The sequence below is a fragment of the Schistosoma haematobium genome, chromosome 3 (genome assembly GCF_000699445.3).
Source record: "Schistosoma haematobium chromosome 3, whole genome shotgun sequence".
Lineage (NCBI taxonomy): Eukaryota > Metazoa > Platyhelminthes > Trematoda > Strigeidida > Schistosomatidae > Schistosoma > Schistosoma haematobium.
In genome coordinates this window covers 29,960,047-29,986,454 of record NC_067198.1, presented here as the reverse complement: position 1 = coordinate 29,986,454, position 26,408 = coordinate 29,960,047, and the positions used below count along the sequence as shown (strand labels likewise).

The window sequence follows — 26,408 nt, the reverse complement described above, 5'->3', positions numbered from 1 at the left end:
TAAAAAAAATTTATGTTGAGTAGCTAAGTAGTTTTCTACCATAATTTAAGTACTGAAAACCATTTATTTTCATTTTAAACATTTCTTCTAATGTTATATGAGAATATGTTTAATATTGCTATAATCTTATTATCATATCTTTTTTAGAAGCTGCATGCTGTGCACGTGGCGATAATACAGGTACACAGTCAGAGATGGGAAACTCTGAACTAAATTCAGCTGGTAATAATCCAAATGATGGGGGAACTATTCCGGATTATATCTTCTCTTTCGAACCTTTCGTTGCCTAAATCTCAAGTCATAAGTTTTTAAAGTTATGTACTTTTATCAACGTTTAACATTCTGTTTATTTATGGCACATTCTTTGATGTATAAATAATGAATATTTTCACAATATCCTTCCTTTATTTATTTGTGAAATTTCTAAATAAGTTAGTGAATGTTATTGATTGTAAAAGTAGTGTGTTACGTGTTACGTGGTTTTACAGGTCAAGTAACAAAATTATGTATGTTTGTTACAGGCTGGAGATATTTGTGAGTTGATTATTTTAAGTGCTTTTTTGTTGAAACTAACAGTATAAAATTTGTTTAATCCCAATAGTTATAACCTAATGGAATATGTTTATAAATCATATTTCAATGAAAGATGGAATGTCACTGATTATTAGATTTTGAATATATGAGAAATATAACTGTGATTATGGATAATTTATCTCCATCCAGCACTACCATTCCTCCTCCAGCCTTGCCAGAAAATACTGTCTAAGTTTACGATAAATGAATATGTCTTAAATCAATTTAATCCATGTAATCAGGTCAGCTCTCTTTATTTCGATCCTTTAAAAGGTTAATCTTGTCGTGTTCATTGATTTATCTTTAGCTTAAGTACTAAGATCTAGTATACAACCATCCAATATGACTGCATCCAATCATTTGTAAGATAAATATCAAGATGTAATCTTAATAAATTTAAATAAACTCAGTGGCGTGTTAACAACCGAAGTGCTATATTCTTGAAACCAGAGTAAAAAAGAAAAATGAATTGGCGATATTTCGTGATCACAAAGAATTAATAACTTCATCATGGCAATAATTGTTTAATTAGTTAGATAAATAACTTGGGTCACTTTACCAATGAAAGGATACAAATTAATCTTGACATTTTAAAGGCTTGTAATTTAATTTAAATATAGTTTCCTCCAAGCTATATATTGACAGTTATTTAATATATGTATACATGTGAGTTCATGTGAGCGCATAATGGTAACCGAATTTGTGTCCGTTGAACAGAATGTATGTGGTATTCTAAGTGGATTGCCTCAGTTGACAGAATAACAAGCACGTCAGATTTATTAACATAAATGAAATTCAATATAATGCAATGAATTCTAGTAATTTGTTTACCATTATCCTGCGAAAAAACAATTGTAATAGTGTCAAGATTAATAAAAGTAATATGAGTAACGAAAATAGTGCGTATTAATATTCACGAACAAAACATCAAACAATACACTAAATATATTAGAGTTAAGATAAGGTAATGATTCAAAGTAAACACTCAATTCTACTGTAATAAGCTATTCACTCAAATATGCTTATACGCATTACGGGGAATATATATAATAAAAAAATTAACATCAACTGAGTTTGACAGCTTATTTAATCATAACTGCACATAGTTCAGAAGATTCAAAATAAATCGAATCAACTATTCAGTGGTCTCTAGTTATTATCAACCTTCCGGCTTATTTTATCTTTATATAAAACAAAATTCAAACTAGTAGATTGTTGTTATATAAACAGTATTTTGAGTGAATAAAATGATAGAAGGAATACTGACACATGAATAATATGGTATGATATAATGTGAATATGAGTAATTAGCAGTCATGAGTGTAATTATACTGGAGAACTATAAATACTATTCATTTACTCATAATTGTGTCAACCAAATGACATGCTGACTCACATACAGAAGTATGAGACAAAACAAATGTGGTTCGAAATTAAACAACACATAGTCAATTAACATAAAATAATATCCAAAGTTTACTAAATATCCATTGATTTTAAAATTCCCAACATCAGTCATGTTTCTTTACGTCATAATGAATAGCATATTTGACGAGAAACGAAGGGTGCAATTTAAGAAGTATATTATCAAATATAACTACCAACTCAAAGATATATAAGACAATAACTGCAAATAAACGTCATTATACACATTTACAAGAACTACACATACCTGAATGATTGTTTCATTTCCCAGATTTGTAATATTCCCTACTAATGACATTTCCAGCTGACTAGGTTGAATTATTTGAAAACGATGGGGAGTTGATGAACATAATAATATCTTAATAGACACCTTCATTAGGACAAATTTAAATGTTAATTAGTAGTCTATATAATTACTGCATTACATTTCTTTGTGTTTACAAAGTACAATAAGTTTAGTAATAGTTAGTAAGTTTCTCGTCAAGTGGGAAAATATTTTAACTGTATAGAGTGATAGGTTAATCACAACCAATCAAGATATATAGATAGATCATATCACACACAGTAATAATGATAGATATGCATTACCAAATATATATATATATATATATATATATATATATATATATATATATATATATATATATATATATATATATATATGATACAGTTAATCAACATGCACAAATTAGTATTAATTGTAAATTTTCAATATTCAAAGTAGACAAGTTTCCTATCGATGTAAACTAAATTTACTAGTTGAAAAACAGTAGCAATTAAAATCGAAATAATAAAGCATTTATTTTTGAAATGACATCAAAATCATAAGTTCTAAGATGAACAATCTGATTTTCTTGTTTAAACAAATAATATAATTAATCATATTCGTTTATTCACTCATCAATCTCAATGAAACAAGAAACATAAGACAATAGAATCACGAAGACTCGTCACCGAAATCGCCACTAGATACAACAGATCTTTTCACAGTTTTCTTTGTCTCAGAACTTGAAGCACTGTCACTGTCACTATCATCATCAATAGTAGTTTTCTTGTTTGTCCTTTTGCGTGTTTCTGTGGAAGATTCATCTTCAACTGGAACTTCTTTGATCTCTCTTGTTTTGACAATTTTTTGCGTTGCGTTGTTTCTTTAACATCTTCTTGACCCGGATCTATGATTACTTCTCTTTTAATAGTTCTTGAACTTTCACTACCACTATCTATTTCTCCACGGATTTTACCTCCATCTATTTTGGAGCTGATTATACCACGCGGTAAACGACCTAATCGTCTCGCTAATAAAATATCGCGTACATTTCGTAAACCGTCACCACCAATCACTAAACCTCCTTTGATTCCTACTCCACTACCAAGACCTAGACCCGCTTTGATTCCTGCTCCACGACCAAGACCTAGTTCTGCTTTGATTCCTGATCCACTACCAAGACCTAGACCCGCTTGGATTCCTGCTCCACGACCAAGACCTAGTTCTGCTTTGATTCCTGCTCCACTACCAACATCTAGACCTGCTTTGATACCCCCGTCACCACCAACTCCTGTGCCTTCAGAGGCGGCATCTAGAAAGGCAAAATCATAATGAATACGATAATTAATGTCACTTGAGTAATGTGTTGAAGTGAAAAAATAAAAATAAACAAGTTAATTAATTGGGCTTTCTCTTCACCTACCTCCAGTTTGAAAGAAGAGACATGTCGAGCAAATCGTTATGAATAATATCTATTAAAAATTATCATGAAAAAGAGAGTATTTATGAATAAAAATAAAATAATCACACTAACAAATGTGAGTGCCATTAGCTATGTTCTCAGAAAACCTGGATTGTGTATAAACATTTATTGAGAGGCTTAGAGTACATTTATACTCTTTCTTTATATTTTCACGAGGTTACAATTGATTTATTTACTAACTAGATATGCCACAACGTACAATCAAGATTATCGTAAAATGCAGGAAAAATTATAATGACTAGGTTCTATAACCTCATTTTTCTATATTAAATGTAAATTATTTTTGTTTGTGACAAGTGCCATTATTTGGTCAGTTTGTCCTTTTATTGAAATGACCGATTTTATTGTCATACTCAATAAAATATGTCACTGGTTTAATGCAATAACTATACAGGAAGAACGTATTTGTTTTATACATGCGTTTCTAATAGGATCAGACAGAGTGTACACTGCTAAGGTGTCTCAAACTGAGACAAAATATCTGTCCAGTGTTTTCAACAGTTAACTTGATATCAGGTAATGGTGGAAATTAAACAAAATGAAATAGTTTATGGAATACAGAATAGAATGCATTTTATTTATAAATCACTTTGTCTCTAAATGAAGTAGATCCAGTAAGATAACCTCCTATAAAAATACGTTCTTCCTGTATAGTTATTGCATTAAACCAGTGACATATTTTATTGAGTATGACAATAAAATCGGTCATTTCAATAAAAGGACAAACTGACCAAATAATGGCACTTGTCACAAACAAAAATAATTTACATTTAATATAGAAAAATGAGGTTATAGAACCTAGTCATTATAATTTTTCCCTGCATTTTACGATAATCTTGATTGTACGTTGTGGCATATCTAGTTAGTAAATAAATCAATTGTAACCTCGTGAAAAATATAAAGAAAGAGTATAAATGTACTCTAAGCCTCTCAATAAATGTTTATACACAATCCAGGTTTTCTGAGAACATAGCTAATGGCACTCACATTTGTTAGTGTGATTATTTTATTTTTATTCATAAATACTCTCTTTTTCATGATAATTTTTAATAGATATTATTCATAACGATTTGCTCGACATGTCTCTTCTTTCAAACTGGAGGTAGGTGAAGAGAAAGCCCAATTAATTAACTTGTTTATTTTTATTTTTTCACTTCAACACATTACTCAAGTGACATTAATTATCGTATTCATTATGATTTTGCCTTTCTAGATGCCGCCTCTGAAGGCACAGGAGTTGGTGGTGACGGGGGTATCAAAGCAGGTCTAGATGTTGGTAGTGGAGCAGGAATCAAAGCAGAACTAGGTCTTGGTCGTGGAGCAGGAATCCAAGCGGGTCTAGGTCTTGGTAGTGGATCAGGAATCAAAGCAGAACTAGGTCTTGGTCGTGGAGCAGGAATCAAAGCGGGTCTAGGTCTTGGTAGTGGAGTAGGAATCAAAGGAGGTTTAGTGATTGGTGGTGACGGTTTACGAAATGTACGCGATATTTTATTAGCGAGACGATTAGGTCGTTTACCGCGTGGTATAATCAGCTCCAAAATAGATGGAGGTAAAATCCGTGGAGAAATAGATAGTGGTAGTGAAAGTTCAAGAACTATTAAAAGAGAAGTAATCATAGATCCGGGTCAAGAAGATGTTAAAGAAACAACGCAACGCAAAAAAATTGTCAAAACAAGAGAGATCAAAGAAGTTCCAGTTGAAGATGAATCTTCCACAGAAACACGCAAAAGGACAAACAAGAAAACTACTATTGATGATGATAGTGACAGTGACAGTGCTTCAAGTTCTGAGACAAAGAAAACTGTGAAAAGATCTGTTGTATCTAGTGGCGATTTCGGTGACGAGTCTTCGTGATTCTATTGTCTTATGTTTCTTGTTTCATTGAGATTGATGAGTGAATAAACGAATATGATTAATTATATTATTTGTTTAAACAAGAAAATCAGATTGTTCATCTTAGAACTTATGATTTTGATGTCATTTCAAAAATAAATGCTTTATTATTTCGATTTTAATTGCTACTGTTTTTCAACTAGTAAATTTAGTTTACATCGATAGGAAACTTGTCTACTTTGAATATTGAAAATTTACAATTAATACTAATTTGTGCATGTTGATTAACTGTATCATATATATATATATATATATATATATATATATATATATATATATATATATATATATATATTTGGTAATGCATATCTATCATTATTACTGTGTGTGATATGATCTATCTATATATCTTGATTGGTTGTGATTAACCTATCACTCTATACAGTTAAAATATTTTCCCACTTGACGAGAAACTTACTAACTATTACTAAACTTATTGTACTTTGTAAACACAAAGAAATGTAATGCAGTAATTATATAGACTACTAATTAACATTTAAATTTGTCCTAATGAAGGTGTCTATTAAGATATTATTATGTTCATCAACTCCCCATCGTTTTCAAATAATTCAACCTAGTCAGCTGGAAATGTCATTAGTAGGGAATATTACAAATCTGGGAAATGAAACAATCATTCAGGTATGTGTAGTTCTTGTAAATGTGTATAATGACGTTTATTTGCAGTTATTGTCTTATATATCTTTGAGTTGGTAGTTATATTTGATAATATACTTCTTAAATTGCACCCTTCGTTTCTCGTCAAATATGCTATTCATTATGACGTAAAGAAACATGACTGATGTTGGGAATTTTAAAATCAATGGATATTTAGTAAACTTTGGATATTATTTTATGTTAATTGACTATGTGTTGTTTAATTTCGAACCACATTTGTTTTGTCTCATACTTCTGTATGTGAGTCAGCATGTCATTTGGTTGACACAATTATGAGTAAATGAATAGTATTTATAGTTCTCCAGTATAATTACACTCATGACTGCTAATTACTCATATTCACATTATATCATACCATATTATTCATGTGTCAGTATTCCTTCTATCATTTTATTCACTCAAAATACTGTTTATATAACAACAATCTACTAGTTTGAATTTTGTTTTATATAAAGATAAAATAAGCCGGAAGGTTGATAATAACTAGAGACCACTGAATAGTTGATTCGATTTATTTTGAATCTTCTGAACTATGTGCAGTTATGATTAAATAAGCTGTCAAACTCAGTTGATGTTAATTTTTTTATTATATATATTCCCCGTAATGCGTATAAGCATATTTGAGTGAATAGCTTATTACAGTAGAATTGAGTGTTTACTTTGAATCATTACAATCTCTTAACTTAAAGATACTTTTTTTATTATTTGCGTTATTAATTGCAAGCAGTGTTTTGTTATTTGTTTTAGTGGCAGGAAAATGTTAGATTGATATGCATTTGATCAAGTTCGGATTCGACATCAAGAGCTCAATTTGAATTATTTAATTTAGATTAGTGAAATATGTTATCTTTATTCTCTTTGGCAACATTATCATTGATAAATGTTTGAGTGCGAAACTTGTATTGCCAATAATAAAAATTCTGATTTTGTGTTAACGTGTCAAAATCAATCTATGATAACGAAAGAGGGATTACTTTGACTAATGTACAGTGTAAAACACTAGCCTCAATAATTATCGAACACGGAACAAAGACTCGTGAACTGTAAACATGAAAGAACATAGACTGTCTTCAGTCCTGTTTCTGTTTGCATAGCTCACATATTTACCATTCGTTAGATCTTAGAACACAGACATACTTATCAGCATCCGACAATGGTGGTCTTTCTCAACTTAAAAGCAGCATTTGACTCTGTAGACCGAGTGATACTATGGCAGTGTCTGCCGTTGAAATGTGTACCTCAAAATATATGAACCTTGCGAAGGCTCACTACTCAAACATTTCCAGTTGAATTAGAGCTTGTGGCGAACTGTCATCTGACTTTTCAACCTCATGTGGTGTCCGGCAAGGCTGTCCACTCTCTCCATTGTTGTTCAGTTTCATCATAGACATACTGATGGAAGTAACATTCTCGCCGACTGAATTTTTAGGAACTCATCTCCTACCAGGAGATCCACTTATCGACTTAGAATACGCAGATGACATAGTCCTGTTTGGTGAAGATGCCGATAAAATGCAGTCTTTTGGTAGCACTAAGCAACAATGCCAGAATGTTTGGAATGCGCTTCTCTCCCTCGAAATGCAAGTTGTTGCTTCAGGACTGGTCTGCGTCAACACCTGAACTAAGGATACGGAGTGAAGTAGTCGAACGCGTTGACAACTTCACTTATCTTGGAAGTCTGATCAGCCCTAATGGGTTGGTGTCTGACGAAATCTCATCACGGATTCAAAAAGCTCGTTTGGCTTTTGCCAACTTACGTCACCTGTGGCGAAGGCGAGATATCCGTCTATCAATAAAAGGACGAGTATACTGCACGGCAGTCCGTTCTGTTTTAATCTACGGCAGCGAAACATGGCCTATAAGAGTAGAAGACACTCGTAAGCTACTAGTATTTGACCACAGATGCCTTAGAAATATTGCTCGCATCTGCTGGGATCACCGGGTAAGTAATAGTGAGGTTAGACGCAGGGTATTAGGGAATGATGGTAAATCAGTTGACGAGGTTGTGAATCTTCATCGACTGAGATGGTTGGGCCACGTGTTACGTATGCCTGAACACCGATTACCACGACGTGCAATGTTAACGGGTGTTAGAGATGGTTGGAAGAAAATTGGGGGCGGCCAAACCAAAACGTGGCATCAGTGCTTGAAGTCACTAACTTCTAGTCTGAGCCATGTTGGTAGATGCAGACTACTTGGTTGGGGTCCGCATGACCATCGTAACCAATGGTTGGAGACTCTTGGTGACATGGCTCAGAATCGGTCACAATGGAGTAGGTGTACACACTCTTTGTTTTCCCTTAAACTATGAGATTACAATTACTTTATACTTTTCCTTCTACTAACTAATTCTTTTTCCCTGTATCATACCCTTATGTGCAACCTTTTTTCTATGCAGTACTGCCATTGAAGTAACTGCTTCTATGAATTTGGTGTTCATCTCGCTATGCTAATGAGGTACGGAAACTTGAACCAATGCATATATGTACCTGGTCCTACGTTCTAAATGACTAAGTAAATTATTGTTGTTATGATGACAAGTGCTTACCTAATCAGGTGGATTAAAGTATAAAAAATTAATTGCTTAATTAATAGTTTATTAATAAAAGGAAATTGTGAACTGATATAAATATTTTACAAAGTTATAGCAGTTACAGGAAATAAGAAGTGGATAAGTACATTCTTCCATAAGCACTGATCACCTGGTGGATGTATAATAAGAAAAGTAATTTACAAAATTATGCACGGATTTTAAATCAGTATTAACTTTTCATCATCTAACAAAATCTGTATTGAAAATCTTATTAAAAGCTCTCCATTTATTTCTTACTTTATTAGCTTTGATCAATAAATATATACCCTTAATCAATTTATTGATCCATTATAAACTATTTAAATGAGCAACTGGATTGGTTTACTACTGAAAAAACTCATTTTAATTTCGTAAATTCTTATATCGATTTTCATGTTTTTCCTTCTTTCTTTAAATGAAACTATGGCATCAGGTTTAGAAATCTTATCGCTCTATTATAATATTTCAAAAAATGATTTGTATTTGTTTCTCATAATACCGGGATCGGTAAAAATAAATGTTCTGTTACATACATACACTAAAGTCGAGACCAGATTTAAATGGCACAATGGGGCCTTTAAATATATATATATATATATATCAAACTTTATTTTACAATCATAACGTAAATAAATGCGATTTATAAACAATCCGATTTTCACTACATCGCTGTTTAATTCGTAATTAAGTTACTGAAGGGACAATTTCAAGTTTTGTCATTCTTTATTATGAAATTAATCAAATCTACTAAAATAGTCCAAACTTCGGGTTTATAGTTCGACTACTAGCCACCGCCCAATTTCAATAAACACTTGTGATTAAATAATTTAAAATAGTTTAAGAGTACTTTTTAAGAATAAGATTTATATTAGAATCTTGATTTTATAAAAATATTCAACACCTTTTTTTGGAGTTATTTATTCTGAAATGAATGTAAGTAAACAGAATACCTCAGTGATTTATCTGTTAAAGTAGAACTAGTTTCCTTATTTCAACTGTACTGCATGGAAATAATCTGATTTCAGTTCTAATTGATGTTAAAGCTCAACTAATTAGATTCTATAGTGTGAAATTCAATCTTAGAGTATTTATTTCGTATATGATCCACTGGTATAAATGCTTTCTTCAACACTTTTCAGCTTCTTTAATACAATCACTTCAAAAATGTTCACATTAATTTTCTCGCTTATCGAGCATTATTTTATTCATAGGTAATTGTCTACATTTTCGACATATCCAGAAATTACTACTTTGTTAAATTTAAGTAGTATTTCAACTTATTTCACCATAACAAACTGTAAATCATTAAAACAAAAGAATGAAGAATTATTCAGATTATTGTAAACAAATATCGGAGTTATATGTTTATAACAATCAGTTTATAAACAACTAATTAATTTTATTTAACATAAAAACTTAATCAAGTCAACATTTCATATTGGTCATCTTAACATTATTGATTTTTATTATCAGAATGGGTTTTGTGGAGATTTTGAGAAATTTCACTGGTTGAAATCATGAGTCCATTGAAGTTAGACCATCCTATTGTGGGACTTTTCAGCAGTGAGCATCCATGATCCCGCCCCCGCGAGATTCGATGGGTGCGCACTGCTGAGGAGTCTCATACTAGGACGAAACGGCCATCCAGTACTTCCAGGTTTTCCATGGTGGTCTAGCTTCAATGGACTCATGATTTCAACCAGTGAAATTACTGATTTTATTTAATTTTACATTCTTTAATTCACATGTTATAATTTTTACACGATGTGTTTTGTCTTAAATCTGACCATATTTTCTGGGCTATTAATTTGGATATATAGTTGTAGAATTTGAAGAGAATTAATTGAAAAGAATATTCTTCATTCAAATATCTGTGTTTTAAAACAATACTAACTCGTCAGATTTACTTCTGTACATTGTTCTTATGTTGCAACATATTTTCTCTACTAGTATCATCACATTTTAATTTTTTAATTTAATTCAATTGATTGTCGATTAGTTATTAATTGTATGCTGCCTATTTCATTGTTGTGTTCTAATATCATCAATAAATCACCAATATAGATACCAATCAATATGTTATAGTGTATCAAATCTTTTTGTTACCAGCAAAATTTAGCTAAATATCAATATGTACTTGACACTTACCAATGTTTGGTCACGTAATCCATTTCATTGTTATCAAAGACTCAAAAATTATCTTTATTGATTGAGTAATATATATATATATATATATATATATATATATATATATATATATATATATATATATATAATTGTAAATTAGAGTGAAATTTGATGCAGATTTAATAGAAAACAATACTGTTTACTTATATTTATTGTTCTGATTTATTATTTTATTTGGCGAATAGACAGGAATAGATTAGGTGTAAAAGAAAAAGAAAAGTTATTCTGTTCTGAATCTCTAGTAGGAGTTATTTATGATAATCTTTAGTTTAAATCCTACCGATAATTATTACTACATTAACTGTTGAACATAAATTATTTATTCCCAATATTCACATATTACTTATGACCTTAAATTCTATGGCGTAGTTTTTAAAACGTTTAAAATAACAATTCAGATATTATTACAAAAGGAGATAACAAATAGAGGAAAAACTTTTTAGTTGTAGACAAAAATATAAATTATTTCTTGTTGAATATTCAATGACGGGAGAATATTGAACAAATGGAGAGAATAGAAAACTGTTATATAGATTGAGAAAAGAGATTAATGACTGTTATCAAGATGAGATCAATAATAACAACGATTTTATTTATTATCAGTTTCAACCCACTAGATAGATAGGTTATTAAAGTAAAATCGGCCTGAGATCACTGAAAGCGTGTTCAAAAGTAAAGACAGAGTAGTTTAAAGAGTTTAAAAAAATCATAAATATAATTAATGATATTCATTTGAAAGTTTATCGACTTTCTTGAATACATTATTTTAATGTGACTTTCTTGGACATGTTATACAAATATCAACCCAACGGATTCCACATCGACCATAATTTGCCAAAGATGGCTTGGAGGAAAAAAAGCATAGACAAAGACGGCAGGTGGTATAACCCCATGGTATAAACAAATGGATGTATAGCATTCTGACATTATAGTCCATAGAGAATTCGTGGTTGGGTTCATAACGACAGTATAATTCACTGACTTCAGATCCTATGAGATACGGCTAAGAATAGAGGCCGTAGCTATTCTGGAGTAGTTTATCACTACATTCTGTATAAAATTGAGATAATCTATTCTAACTGAAAGAAATATTTCTTCACTGGATTTTAACTGAGCTAGTGTTTCATCTTATAAAATAGCATTCTTGCTTATCTATTGATAAGTTACATCCATCTTCCCTATTATTTTTCTTCATAATTTTATCATGTCACTTTACGGTTCCATATTTTACCACAATTTATGTGCTATCAGTAAATAAATGTAAAAGATTGCGAATATATGTATTCCTAGAACCGAAATCCGAAAGTCTAGAACTTGTTGAAAAGTAAGATCATAACAATGTGGTTAACAATAATCTCCAAGTTAAACATTGAAGATTTACCAAACGTGAAATCATTTGAAAAATGATAGTTGGTAAACACGTAAATGTCAAAGAATGTAGTTATGATAATGAATGAAACTCACATATCAAGTACGTGTTTATGTGCTTGGCTTTTAGCCACATTGCGGTAGTGGTGCAAATCGGTTGAAAAAAGCAAAGTAGATGGTGTGAAGCTTAGTCTTTGGGTTGATTAGAAACCGAATACTTTGAGTACTGAACCACCCGTCTGTTTATATATGACACACGCTATTGATCAGCTAAATTTCAACCAGTATAGTGATCCCCAATACACTATTCGGCTTTAAATGTCGGACAATCAAACAATAAGCACGAATAGACACTCACACACTTAACTCTCGACAGACTATATATGCAAATTACTCCTTTTACCGTTGTTATTTTTTTATGGGGTAAGCTCATTTCATTATTAATAACCAAATTAGATAGCTTTCCGCTTTCCAAAGGGTAACAGGGAATAATGACGGAAAGTATCATGTGTTCAAAAGCAAAATAAATATATACTGAACGGAAGTCATTTATGAGAATAACTAACAAGGCGACAATCGACAAAGGAGTACGTGTCCCGGAAACCGAATTATCGGCTAACGTTAAAACCTTTCGTTTATTGAACAGTTCATTATGCATTATAAAATAAATAAACAAAACAATTACTTTTATTGTGAACATTTGTGGCTCAAATTGATTTATCAATCACAAATGTACATAGTACTTTGTGGATTTCGAATGATCTAATTAGCCGAACTGTCAGATAAATTTATTTCCCTTCAACGTAAACAAAATAACTATAAACAATAATCAATTATTGTAGTGATATTCGACAGTTTATTGATCCGTTCATTCAAACAATCCTATATAGATTCAGTGTAAACACCTGTATAAACAAATATATATGGAGGTAAATGTTCGTGACTTGCGAATTGCAAGAGGACTCTACGCTGATAATGAAAATATTCAAAGTTTGTCCTACTATGTACACACAACTGACGACGAATTCCATTTCAGATTACTATATTATTGTGTCTTTGCATATATATGTCTTTCGATGAAGTAAATTGTGCTCCAGAAAGTAAGTTCTGCATCTATACTATTATGATTTTGCTTTGTACACAAATGGAAATCTTCTTAAGATTGGTTCCAACTAATGTTAAGATAACTTAAGTAAACCATAATTCGAGGTTATTACACAAATTGGTTTAGATAGTTATGACCGGTAGTAATGTTAACTGAATTGTTTCAACTGATGAAATTTTTCAAAGTATCCCATTATTTTTTATATTAGTTGTTCAAAGTCATTTGGTTAATAGAACTCATGATTTTGAAAATGTAACAAATCAAACTATACTCACTTGGCATGATTGATAAACCCAAATCAGCAATGAGTACTTGACCAAACTGAAGACCACACACTACGCTTATGATCAAACAAAAATAAAAATAATGAAAACTTAAAGAACCACTGTTGACACGATTCTATGCCAATGACTAAAATGGGAAAGCTGAGGTTGGTTATTTTTCTAATCATAGGTATTAGTAATATTTTTACTTATTGGTCTATCCATTGAAAGAATGAACAGCCATTAGTTAACTAGTAGCTGACCATACTATATATTTACTAATTATACTATTTGATTGCACTCAGCTCGGTAAATAGACAGTGAGCTATGGCTTTGTTTATCTAGTGAGCAAGATTGAAACTAAGAGTTTAGACTACGTAAACCATGAACGTCTATAACTAGCAAAAAATCCCATATTAATGCGCACATAGAATAGATGGGATATGGCTAGCGACGGGATCCAGGATGCGTGTTTCATCCTACTTAGAATTCATCAGCCAGATATACTTAAACCCAAGAGCTGATGTTTACTTTGGTACTGGAATCTATTATCTTTAGCTTCGAACCCTCAAAAAGTTATCTCTTTAGATGCTGAGTCCAGATAGCCACTCACTTGTGAGACGGATATGCACCTTAATCTAATATTGAGTGGTTGTAATATACAGTTTAGGTTAACACCATCCGTTCATGAAGTAAATTATTACTACGAGCCAGTTTGAAATACATATCAATCTATCCTGTTGTATATATCATCTTAGATTTATTTATACTCTCACGATTAATTTTAATTCATTTCAGAAAACAATGGAGGATCATCAGATGACGACTCTCCAGCACCGGTTGTTACTGTACAAAAGAATCGATTATATGTACCTACGTACTTATATAAACATAAAGCTAATTAGCTCTTCTAGCCAGTTCCTGTGACAAAAACCAACACCTTTATCAACATATCAGCCTAGACATTTAGATGACAGTTATTGTAATACTTCTTGTGTTAATATAAAAGGTTTGGTTTCTAAATCACTTGATTTATGTCTTCTGTGAAAACAGAATCCTGTTAGATTAATTTAGTTTGTGACACTAACTTTCAGAAAAATACCCCGCTCCTGAATATTTCAAGCAGACAACCAAAGAATGAGAATTTTTCTCTCTTAACTCGGCGCAGTTGACCTACAGAAAGCTGAATCTCTGCTTGAAAATTTATTAAATCCAACAGAAAATCATTATGTATTGCTACGGTGTATTAATGTATGAGTAATGTGCATGGAAACAGGACGAAAAATTCACATAATAGAACATTCCCCCAAAAATGTAGAAAGTCGATCAACCAGTGGTAAATATAGAAGATAAAGTATCGGGAAATCTAAGCGAAAACCTTAATTACACGACCAAGAAGTAGTAATCGAAACAAACATTGAGAATTGGCATGGTTAGGAAACTAAGGCAAAACGATATGCGCACAATCTTGAGTCGATAGAAACCCTATCCAGCATTATAATTTCCTTTGGCAAAAAGACACTTTGCAGTGGATTAGCATTGACATAATTCCTTAGGCTTTGTATATCAAGCACCCTGATAACCGTTGAATAAATCCCAACGGTGTCTAAATTTAGAAGGCAGCACAAAGCGCCAACCAGTTTATTATTGAAAAGTACAGATCAATAAGCTATAAACACGCCGAGAGAATTCGAGCAGAAAAGCTGACGCGCACAAGCGAGCGAATATAGAAACGAATTAAGAGTAGAATCAATTAATAAGATTCGAGTACATACATATATATGGAAAGTGATGCGAAGTGCAGACTGTCATTGGAAAAATGGAAAACGATGAGACGGAGAAAGCAACAAACCAACTCGTTTTGACAAACGAGACTCAATATTTATAGTTAAACAAAAATAAGCTACAGACATGTGATAAGTATGATAAGCAATACACACACATACGTCCATATCAAGATTAGTAAGCGAATAATTGACAAGGTCAAAATGTCACTCAAAAAGAGTGACAAACGGAAAAGCAAGATTCTCCGATACAACGTAACATGCACCAATAAATTACACTTGACGGAGAAGCTTTGGACGATGTAAAAACATTTACATATCTGGGCAGCATCATTGATGAGCACGATGGATCTGATGCAGATGTGAAGTCGTGGATCGGCAAAGCATGAGTAGCATATCTACAACTGAAGGACATCTGGAACTCAAAACAACTGTCAACCAACACAAAGGTCAGAATTTTCAATACAAATGTCAAGACAGTTCTACTGTATGTGGTGGAAACCTGGAGAACTACGAAAGCCATCATCCAGAAGATACAAGTGTATATTAACAGTTGCCTGTGCAAAATACTTAGAATCCGTTGGCCAGACACTATTAGCAATAACCTACTGTGGGAGAGGACAAACCAGATTCCAGTGGAAGAAGAAATCAGGAAGAAACACTGGGAGTGTATAGAACCTACATTGAGGAAAGTATCCAACTGCGTCACAAGACAAGCCCTCACTTGGAATCATCAGGGCCAAAGGGGAAGATCAAAGAACACATTACACCGAGAAATGGAGACAAACATGAGAAGAATGAACAATAATTGGATAGAGTTAGAAAGAAAGGCCCAGGACAGATTGGGTTGGAGAAAGCTGGTTGGTGGCCAATGCTCCATTGGGGGGTAACAGGCGTAAGTAAGTAAACTGGTCTGTCCGGAAGCTAGAATAACCTATATGGCCTTGACATGGTACAATACAATTTATATGTAACTCGGAATTATCCATGTGCAACCCCACGAAGATCTGATAAAAGCACAAATCTTAACTTCGGGACCTACTACTCACACCAATAATTCGATAAAAAAAGAAAACATCTCTGATGTTTAATATTAAATGGAACCCAACAATGTAACAATACAACAGAAGTTACGCAAGCTAAGTGACCAACGTATTTCTATGAGACTAGAAACAGGTGAAAATAACATTGCTTCGAATTTGAAGAACCAGTATATTGAGGCTTAAACAAACACTCTAATTTCACTTGAAAGAATTACGGGTGAAATTGCCCACCAAAGATCAGTCAGTATATTTTATCGTTATTAGCAACAGGAAAGCATCAAATTGTTCTTTTATTGAGAAAATCGTAAGTACTTACTAAGCGAGTTTTAGATCGCACATCACTCAGCTGAACAGAACTTACTGTTGAACATGAGCTTCACTCTAGCCTCAATTAACGATTTTCATTCCAGTTGAAACAACAGGCTTGTAACTTTTACTGCAATGTCAACAGAAGTGGGGTGAAGATCTACATTACGAAGAAAAGTTCGAAAACTATAACCGTCATTTGTAAGCTATTCTATTAACTAAAGAGAACAGGTTCAGGAGCATAACTCTAAGCCGGTTCCTATGCATGGGTTAGTAATACCACATACGTAAAGCAACTTTGAACCTGTAATTTAATAATTGAAATCGAGAGGTTTGAACATTATAACACAACATATTTACCACAACTTGGGGCTAGTAAACCATCACACAACCACTAATACTATAACCAAGCAAAAATAAATGAAAACAATATTCATCTATCCACGTGGAGACAATAAACATACAATATATTAACCAAAATTAATTGAAAATAACAATTTGTGACAAGTCACTTAAAGTGGTATGTTTTTGAAATACGGAAGTTCACGGCGCCAAATTGTTTCTAGCGCATCAAGAGCTTTCTGCCCAAGAGGCAAATCACCATAACGATCCACGAATGATTGTATTACACCGGCATAAGTTGTAGGATACGATATTAGTTCAACACCATGAGGGGTTTTACGGAGTCCAGGTTGAACGAAAATAGGTCGAGGTTTTTTGCGATTAATCACAATTTGGCGCAATTTAATATGTTCTGGTAGCAATTGACAATAATGCTGGAAGAAGGCGCAACCATCTTTAGCATTGGCTGTACTTTTATAATACTGAAACAAAAGAATTAAGAGAAAGCACTCAGTGAGTGAAACTTTAGAAAATAATTATACTACCAAGAAATAGTTCGTCAGCTACTCATTCATCATCGAGATAGAGTCTGGCACATAAACGATTTGTGCAAAGTTGTCATATCACGTTGTTCGAATATGCTATTAATCCAGACTTTCAAAGTCAACATACGAAAGCAACCATACATAGAGTAGCATCTAGCATGAATGCACTCATCCACGTTGCCATACATTTTATCAGTATAATCAGAAAACCAAGAAAATCAAATATTGATAAATAAAATAATGATAACACTTGTCGAGAACGAAAGAAGAGGCTTGAAAGATGAGTGGAATATATGAAGTAATAAACAACTTAGGATTTTAGAAACCAGAGATGATTGTATTTGGGCCACTTTGACTTATCTTAAGTCATAACACTTGCAATATTAGAATGGTCTAATTCTGAAATCCAGGTAAATAATTGGCACTGGAGTGAACTGTTCACTAACTGGTTGCACAGGACGAAAAGCGAATGTCAGGCGTTTTAACCGGATTCCAAACCAATGGTGCACATGGGCTCCAGTATCCTGCGGGAACAAATGGCGTGTGAACCAATTGTTGGTCACCGGCTTCCATGGGACTGCATCTCCTCACGATGCTCCACTGCCTTGTGGATCAGACCTTCAGGTCGAAGGCTCGGGGAGTGGCCCTCTAAGAAAACTGCCTGCTTCGGTTTGGGCACCCGGGCAGCATCACAACCCTCACACATGTCGAATGAGATTTGTGTGGCGCATATGTATTTGGTGCCTCCTTGTACCAATATCTATGTGTTAAAATAATAAAATTTGACAATGAATAACAATAATTGTATTCAAGAAGCTTTCTTAGAAACATTGGACCAAAAGTCAGTGGTATTATAAACTGATATCATGCCACGACATATAATTCATTAATCTTATTTGTATCAACTCTTGAGGTCTCCAGAATGGCACAGTAGTAATGTACCAGTATATGCACATGCACAATACATATCTACTCATAAGAATCCATAAAAACATGAAATGAAAAGGTCTCACCTGAATTTTTCGTAAAAATTCGCCAATTGCCGGACGACCCACTGTCAAAAGCTTTTGGCGATCTAAGAAAATAGTTAAATCAGGTTCACCATCATCACCAACTATTTCGTCTACACGTACCAGCGAATTGTCAGCTTCAATTAAAACCTAGTGAAGAATAAACAGTATATCTAAAATTGACATAACAGTCAGGAGTAATATACGTAACATTTAGTGATAATGAAGAAATGAGAGAAATTATAGAGATGCTAACTACCTACACCAATAGACACTACGATTTTCAAAGATTGGCACAAGTAATCGGATGCTAAAATGCTTCCTCTGATAAGAATTCACGAATCAATCAATTATTTGCTTAAATTCACACATATGACGCGATAAAAGTAATGATATTGATAAAAACATTAACGTAACAAAACTATATTGCATTATAAGCTTAAGAAAAAGATGATGAACGTAATTTTACAGAAAATGGAGTTTTATCGTTCAGCTAGTATAACTTAGAAGAATGTCAATAATACGAAGACAGAAAGCAGGAAGTACTATGGGTTATAAAAAGATACACCTAGTTGAATAACCATCATGATAAAAATTGAGTTGAGAGATTTAACTCGCAGAAAGCATAGTATTCTCTCATCATTAATCATTTTACGGCATAATGACCAGAGAGAAAATGTATTAAGTGTTTTATTTGAGCATACATCTAGACCAACCAACGAAAATACAAGCTCAAGAAAACGGAAAGGTGGTGGCGTATTTTACTAAACAGGAAGTTTCACGAAGTGGAAGTTCAGTGTAACTTGCAAAACTTTCTGAAAACACTTACCCGCAAAATCACATAACGAGCACAGCAATGTGCCTGACGCCAAGAACCAATATCGCCAGCGTTTTCTGCAGGTGAATAGAATTCCATAGAAGTTACGCCTGAACGAACCATGGACAACCAATTAACGTAGACAACATCTGGAACACTGTCTGTAGAGCAATTAGTATTAAGATTAAACTGTTCCAAGACAAGTGGTAAATTGCATAGATAAATTCCAATACATTCAGCTCGACATTCTTCAATTGCCGAAGACAAACTCGAAAATTTGCTGTCGTATGTTTCGCCTGGTCCATACCTTAAGAGTTAAAGAAAATACCATTGATGAAAGTCATTGTCAGGAATATTACCAAAAAAATATGTATATGATTGACTGTTCGTACCCAATACGAAGTTATAAGTCAAGAAAAATTGCTATAATCACACTGTTTTATGATCAACACGTAATTTCCTTCACTTTCACAACGATGACACATATTCACTAATAATCAGGCTGGCTCTCCGAACAGATACGTATGAAAATATGACATTAATATCGACCTGAATAGTGCTAACATTGGGTGATCATAAATACCAATTATAATTAGTTCGTAACAAATTCCAAATTGAAAGTAAAGACCCCTACTTAAACTGTTAGTTTAAATGTAAAAAGACAGTCAGTACATAATATTCCTTCTATAGGAATCTGTCGAGATCGAATCCTGTATCTTGACTACGCATAACAAGATCTACTAATTAGTTTCACCTATAATCGTAAATCAAACTATTCAGAATACTGTTTTTTTACTGTGTATACTCCTACACATAATCTTGTGAGCGTTAACTTTACAGTTACGGCAAAAGTTGGGAATAATGCACAGATACTGCAATGTATTGTTCTGAGTAGATTACGACAGAAACTAAAACGACAGAGAATGTGTTTACGCTACAATCCATTGAAAACTTTCAATAAGTCAAAAATGAAATAACAAAGAATGTACATTGGAAACGACCGATAAGGACACTAATTTGACACGAACCGGTTACTCGAATGGATTTGAGTTATCTACTTATTCTATTATCTTAATAATAAGCCAGCAATTGACTAACGCTGCCTTCATAAGCAGATAGAGGCTTTCCTATTTTAGTTTAAACGAACTGAGCCATATTTCCACTAGACTTATGAGTTATTACAAGGAAGTATTTAAGTGTATATGCTGCAAAATCGAACCATGAGATTATTTACATTTCCATTAGTGGCAGGTCTAACCAAGAAGTCGGTGGCTGTTTCCCACAATCAACGACCGATATAATATAAGTGCCTTAACGACCTCACAGATTTACCTGTTGCACCGAGGTTTGGTGATACTACTCAGCTGCTGAGATCAAAATGGACAAACGTGGATGCAATGAATGGAAGTCAAGTCCCTAGATCATGGTTGCGCACACATAAACACAAAATCCTGTGTTCTGGCCTTGTAATGACCAAGTGAACTAGGTAAAAATGATAGGTTGACTAATGAGGCAATATATCTGCATCAACTGAGATGCTTGTGACATGTTTCACGTATCTCCGATTACGGCTTAACTCGACGGGAGATGTTATCCGGCGAAGTAGGTTGAAAGAAAACAAAGGAGCGATCAAAGAAAAACACGGCATCAGTCCATAATAATTGATTATCGGACTGAACCAAATTGGTGGGTATACAATACACGACCGGGGTCCACGTAGTAATCGTAACCGTTGGTTAAAGGCCGAATAAAATGGCTAGACGTTGTTTCCAATAGCGTAGATGCATCCGTACAATATCTTCCCCCAAATTCTTAGCTTCTGAATTCCGCACAATTTTTATTTATTTCACTAATTTACATTATTTTGAGTCGTATTTTCGATGCTTAATATTTCCTAATACCACTAATACAGTTACTACCTCTACTACTCTGGAATTTGACCTAACAATTTCATCTGGCTGTGCTGAAGCATGACAACTTGAACCAGTGTACTTATGTATCAGGTTTTTACTTTATTTATATGAACATAAATATTGGTACAAAGGTGGACCAAATACATATGTGCAGTACAAATCACATGATTTGTGTGTGGGATGTTATACTGCCCGGGTGCCCAGATGGAAGGTGGTTTTGTTAGGAGGTCAAACACAGAGCCTTCGACCTAAAGGTCTGATCCGCAAGGCAGTGGGGCAACGTCAGGAGATGCAATCACGTGGTAGCCGGTGATCAACAATTGGTTTATATGCCTTTTGTTCTCTCAGAATCCTGGAGCCCATATGTACCAGGATTTTCCAACTTCCCAAAGTGAACTCTCCATATCCACCGGCCCAGTTAAAGCGCGGGACATTCGTTTTCCGTCCTCTCAACTTCATAAACAACACTAGTACCGCGAGAAGGCGGTGAGTAGGACTTTCCCGGCAGTGGCTGTATGAGCACAGCCATGTGAGAGCATTTCGAGAGGGAAAGCGAACCCTCCCCACCATCAGCCGTACCAGGGCATTTGGGGGGCTCTACGCCGCGAGTGACTGGTGTTAACGATAAAAATAAAAAGGGAACAAAAGTTTTGTGAGTTCGAGTGCGAATAGATATACAAGTGGGTGACACTTCCTTATTGTCCATACTTCAAAATATGCTTATCTCAATCTACCTATATTACGATGAAAATACAAGCCGGTTAAGGAAAGGCTAAAAGTCGTAACATAACATCACTAATTTGCCACCTTGTCATTTTTGTACCATATTCACAGTTTACTTTTCCACTAACGTTGATATTACTATTTCGTTGATTTCTTGTCACTGATGTGAATCGCAGCAACTTAGACAGAAGCACGTTCCTGTCATCTTAAATTGTCATAACTACCTGCATATGCTCACGTTTAATGTGCTACAATTTTTTGACACTAGTTAATTGGATATCTATAGCAAATATCTCGAGCGGATAGATCTAAGTTTACACTAACGGCTAGAATTATATACCACTTGTTACTTGGTATATATAAGAAAATAGGGAAGGTAGCAATAATAGTAACCATAGGAAAGTGAAAGTAACCGACATACCAACTGCGTATGGGACCTCCACTTATGATATCTTTCGTAGAATTTGTGTCAAAATTCAGTATTCCATCGCCACTACGTTGAAAGAGCTTCCCAGAACCATGGCCTAACAATTCATGAAGTCCAACTTGAAGTTCGAAAGAACTCTCCGCATGATCCACATACAACTTCTTGTCTTCCTCTCGGAGAAATTCTGATTTAGGGTCCTAATACGAAAAATAGGTTATACAAACAGACTTTACCTTGAAGCGAGCACTGAGTACATTCCCCAAGGATACATTTTTAAATCCATCAACTTGGCGCACATCATCATAGTTAGGAATATTAATTCCAACAGGGATTCCTGAGGTTGCAAACGTTACTACGTCCAAACTTGTAAAGTCTGGTTGTAAGAACCTGTCTTTTTCGTAAGTAGAAGGCCATGGCAAATTAGATAACAATTCAACAGCATTGTCTACTAGCCGCTGAAATTTAGATGACATTGATCGATTCACAACTGCGACAAATGACTCGAACTCTGCACGTACACCTAAAGGATCACGATAAGTTTCAATAAAGCCAATGTAATTTTCAACCACAGGGCATTTGTCCTTGACCCATAGTCTAGAAGCATCTTTGTGAGAGTCTAAGGACCCAGTATAAAAGCTCTGAGCATAATGATCCCACATTTCTGATTCGATTTTGTTAAGAGAGTGTGCTTTGGCATCTAAAGAGCAGTCAACCAGTAACTCCATAAGTTCGCAGTAGTCACCGTACTCGAGCTGCAAAGAAGTTCCCGAAGGAAGGGCATCAAAATGCACAGGTTGAATTTTTTCTCAGCCGACGCAAACCGAATCGAATAAACTTTGGAGTTGGAGTTACTACTCTTAAAAAGTCGGGTATTATACGCTTCAATTTTAACGTTTTCCAGATATTTTTGAACTAGTTCAGCATCACTTCGAATACAGTCTTCAGAGTAATAAGACGTTATTTCAGTGGGACTAAAACCAAGGCGTAAACGGCGAGGACTTAACGAATAGATGGCTGGAGCTATTTCTTTCCATAAAGCTTTAAGACCAGTTTCTGAATTAGAAAATTCACTACTCAACGATAAAAATTCTGTTACCCTGTCGACATTGATAGCTGGGATGAACTTGGTGTCCCCAAAAGACAGGTAATTCCCGAAATTACCCAGCACTGAGGCGAAATAAGATAAAATGTGGGTTATTTCCTCATCGGAAAAATTATTTTTGTCGCTTTTTCAACAAAGGAATGTACGTTCTCCAAATGGAAAAAGCGACTGACAAACAAAAATATTCCAGCAGACTCAGGAGATGTTTGAATTAATCCTATGAGACCTCCAATCCAAGACGCTTGTGTGCAGCTGAAAACATAATCCTTTTCCACATTGCTAAGTGATTTGAACGCTTCAGTAACATCAAGAAAATGCACGGGAGGAGGCACATTGATATAGAAGTCCATATTACGATAAAGTATATGCTGTTTGCAAGCTCTGAGTATGTTAACAGATTGAAGATAGCGTATTGCTGGTCTGAAGATAGACTGGAAGTGAGAGAAAACCTACAAGGGATGTAAAGAGTAATTCTGATAATAGTAACTCACAAAGATGAAATCCAGAACATGATAAAAGTTTGTATTGACCACTAATTAGACAAAACAAAGGGGTGCAGTTATACCAGATGAGTTAAGAGAATCGCACAAACCGTGATATCCTACTAAAATTGATGGAATCCCTTCTCCAATAAATCTCTACAACCTTGCTGAACCAAAGTGGCTCTCAAAGGACCACCTAGATCAATATAAAGCATATCCAGCAAAAATCTGAATGTAATACGGGTTCTATGAAACACATTGATTTGGATATATATGTAACCAGTGTTATTACACTACCTATTTACTTGTCGAATACAAAAGGACAAGCCAAAACAATACTGGGTCAACAAGTTTTTACAGATGACTACATATATCACGAAACACTACTAAGTATCTCACCACACAATAAGATGTACATCCAATCTTATAAAGCACTACGTGGCAGAAATGCATATAAAAACTCAAACCAAATTAATTGACGTACTAGGCATCAGATATACGGCATTAATCTTGAAATCTTTAGTCCTGGGTAATAATGATAGGTTTATTAACCTATAAAAGTAGATCACAAGTTATCGTGTCAAGAATCTGAGTGGTTGGAACAATCTTTGTAAGTGTAAGCTGACTAGATTATTTTCAACCCGTTAAATACAAATTTAAAAGCAAAAGGAGCCGACTCATGAAATTACACTCAGTCCCCAGCTGAGAAGAAACTATGATGTAAGCCCACTCTTCCCGCCAAAAGGTTTAAATGGTTGTGGACAGAATAGAAGAAGCTTTCGCTTAACAGTCTTCCGGGTCTAATAGCAGTGGATCACCAACACATCCAGACAGGAACCTAGGTATATTAACGATAATAGAGGAAAGAAAGAAATTGGTAAATCATGGTAAGACACTAGCCGTAGTCCTGAAGAATAGGTCCAGTTTCCTCTTAAGGAAGTCCCTTGAACTAGCTCGGCTGACAGCGAATTCTAGCACTTGACAACTTTCTAGGAGTAGAAGTTGTGTCTACAGTTCGTTCTTCCATGTTGTGTCTCCAGTTTCTGAGTGTTACCTCTTAGGTTTGTGTTGGAGCTAAACTTAAGTAGGTGTTTAAGGGGATGTCCAGAAGTGCTAAGGATGCTGTAAGGCCACATCTAAGACGTCTGTACTCTAATGGGTGAAGATTTATTGATTGGAGGCGCTCTTCATAAGGCTTGAATTTAAGTCCCCGAACTGATTTCGTAGCTCGCCGCTGGATACGCTCAGGAGTGTCCTTATTCTTTTGGAGTGATGCAGGCAATACTACGTTTCCGTACTCTAACTGGGGACGAATAAAACTGTTGAAGATTATGTGGAAAGTTCTTCCGTCAAACTGGCCAAAAATGCGCCTCAATGTTACCAGTTTGAGGTTCGCTCGAAAAGTATTTTTGTCAGTTTGCGTAAAACTTCAGATCATAGGGTACCAGCACTCCTAAATCTTTTTCAACTTTAAATATTTCTAGAGGGGAGTTGTCCAAGTTGTAACTGTAGTCTACAACATGTCTCAGGTGGACTACTCTACACTTTAAAGTGTTAAGGTTAAGTCCGTTGTCATACCTCCTGAAGTGCCAGTATATCCTTTCGGTTGCATATCTCTCTCTAAGGTTTCACATCATCAGCCAAAAGTAATAGGTCAAACGATACTTGTTATGAAAGATCGTGTATATAAATCAAGAGAAGAAGAGATCCTAGTACTGGACCTTAGGGAACTCCACTAGGACATTTCATAGTCTGAGATAAAGTGAGGTTAACCCTGACCTTAAAATGTCGATTTTTCAATTATGAATGGAGCCAATCAATTAGAGGTGATTTAGTACCCAATCGTTTGAGCCTACTGGTAAGACATATATGGTTGACCCTGTCAAAAGATTTTGAGAAGTTATACCGTCTTCTTTTCTTCATTTATCTTTCTGTACAGCGTATGAAAGCTTTTGTTATCAGTTTGGCCAGATTCTGTTTCATCGAGATACATCTTGACAAGGGATTCAAGAAGATTTTGAAACATGGTATTACTTTGAGAAATAAGAGTCAATGAACCCGATTTCTTCAGGAATACCATTAACTAATCCACTCGATTGTAAAAA

The 26,408-nt window shown here is 34.2% G+C and overlaps 3 protein-coding genes across 3 annotated transcripts; 1 reads left to right on the top strand and 2 right to left on the bottom strand.

The window, feature by feature from the left end:
* Positions 1 to 4,773: 4,773 nt before the first annotated feature.
* On the bottom strand, positions 4,774 to 5,660 carry MS3_00005478 (uncharacterized protein). Its single transcript, XM_051213549.1, has one exon. The coding sequence runs from the start codon at positions 5,360 to 5,362 to the stop codon at positions 4,940 to 4,942; it is 423 nt and encodes a 140-aa protein (XP_051069539.1). The 5' UTR covers positions 5,363 to 5,660; the 3' UTR covers positions 4,774 to 4,939.
* On the top strand, positions 4,826 to 5,600 carry MS3_00005479 (uncharacterized protein; the record flags this gene model as incomplete). Its single annotated transcript, XM_051213550.1, has 2 exons — positions 4,826 to 4,848; positions 4,919 to 5,600. The coding sequence occupies 2 exons, from the start codon at positions 4,826 to 4,828 to the stop codon at positions 5,598 to 5,600; spliced, it is 705 nt and encodes a 234-aa protein (XP_051069540.1).
* An 8,161-nt stretch (positions 5,661 to 13,821) lies between the features above and the next one.
* DPP3_1 (bifunctional diacylglycerol diphosphate phosphatase/phosphatidate phosphatase) lies at positions 13,822 to 25,885 on the bottom strand. The gene is made up of 6 exons (XM_012944777.3): positions 24,788 to 25,885; positions 22,953 to 24,270; positions 22,714 to 22,916; positions 19,669 to 19,963; positions 18,843 to 18,989; positions 13,822 to 17,766 (listed from the first exon to the last, which is right to left on the bottom strand). The coding sequence occupies exons 2-6, from the start codon at positions 23,442 to 23,444 to the stop codon at positions 17,455 to 17,457; spliced, it is 1,449 nt and encodes a 482-aa protein (XP_012800231.2). The 5' UTR covers positions 23,445 to 24,270; positions 24,788 to 25,885; the 3' UTR covers positions 13,822 to 17,454.
* Positions 25,886 to 26,408: the final 523 nt, after the last annotated feature.

Coding starts and splice junctions, on each gene's coding strand:
- DPP3_1 (XM_012944777.3), bottom strand. CDS start 23,444: ATGGAGTTACTGGTTGACTGCTCTTTAGATGCCAAAGCACACTCTCTT. Junction 19,964..22,713: donor GGAGGTCCCATACGCAGTTG/GTATGTCGGTTA, acceptor TTAACTCTTAAG/GTATGGACCAGGCGAAACAT. Junction 17,767..18,842: donor AATTTTTACGAAAAATTCAG/GTGAGACCTTTT, acceptor CTTTTGTTTCAG/TATTATAAAAGTACAGCCAA.
- MS3_00005478 (XM_051213549.1), bottom strand. CDS start 5,362: ATGATTACTTCTCTTTTAATAGTTCTTGAACTTTCACTACCACTATCT.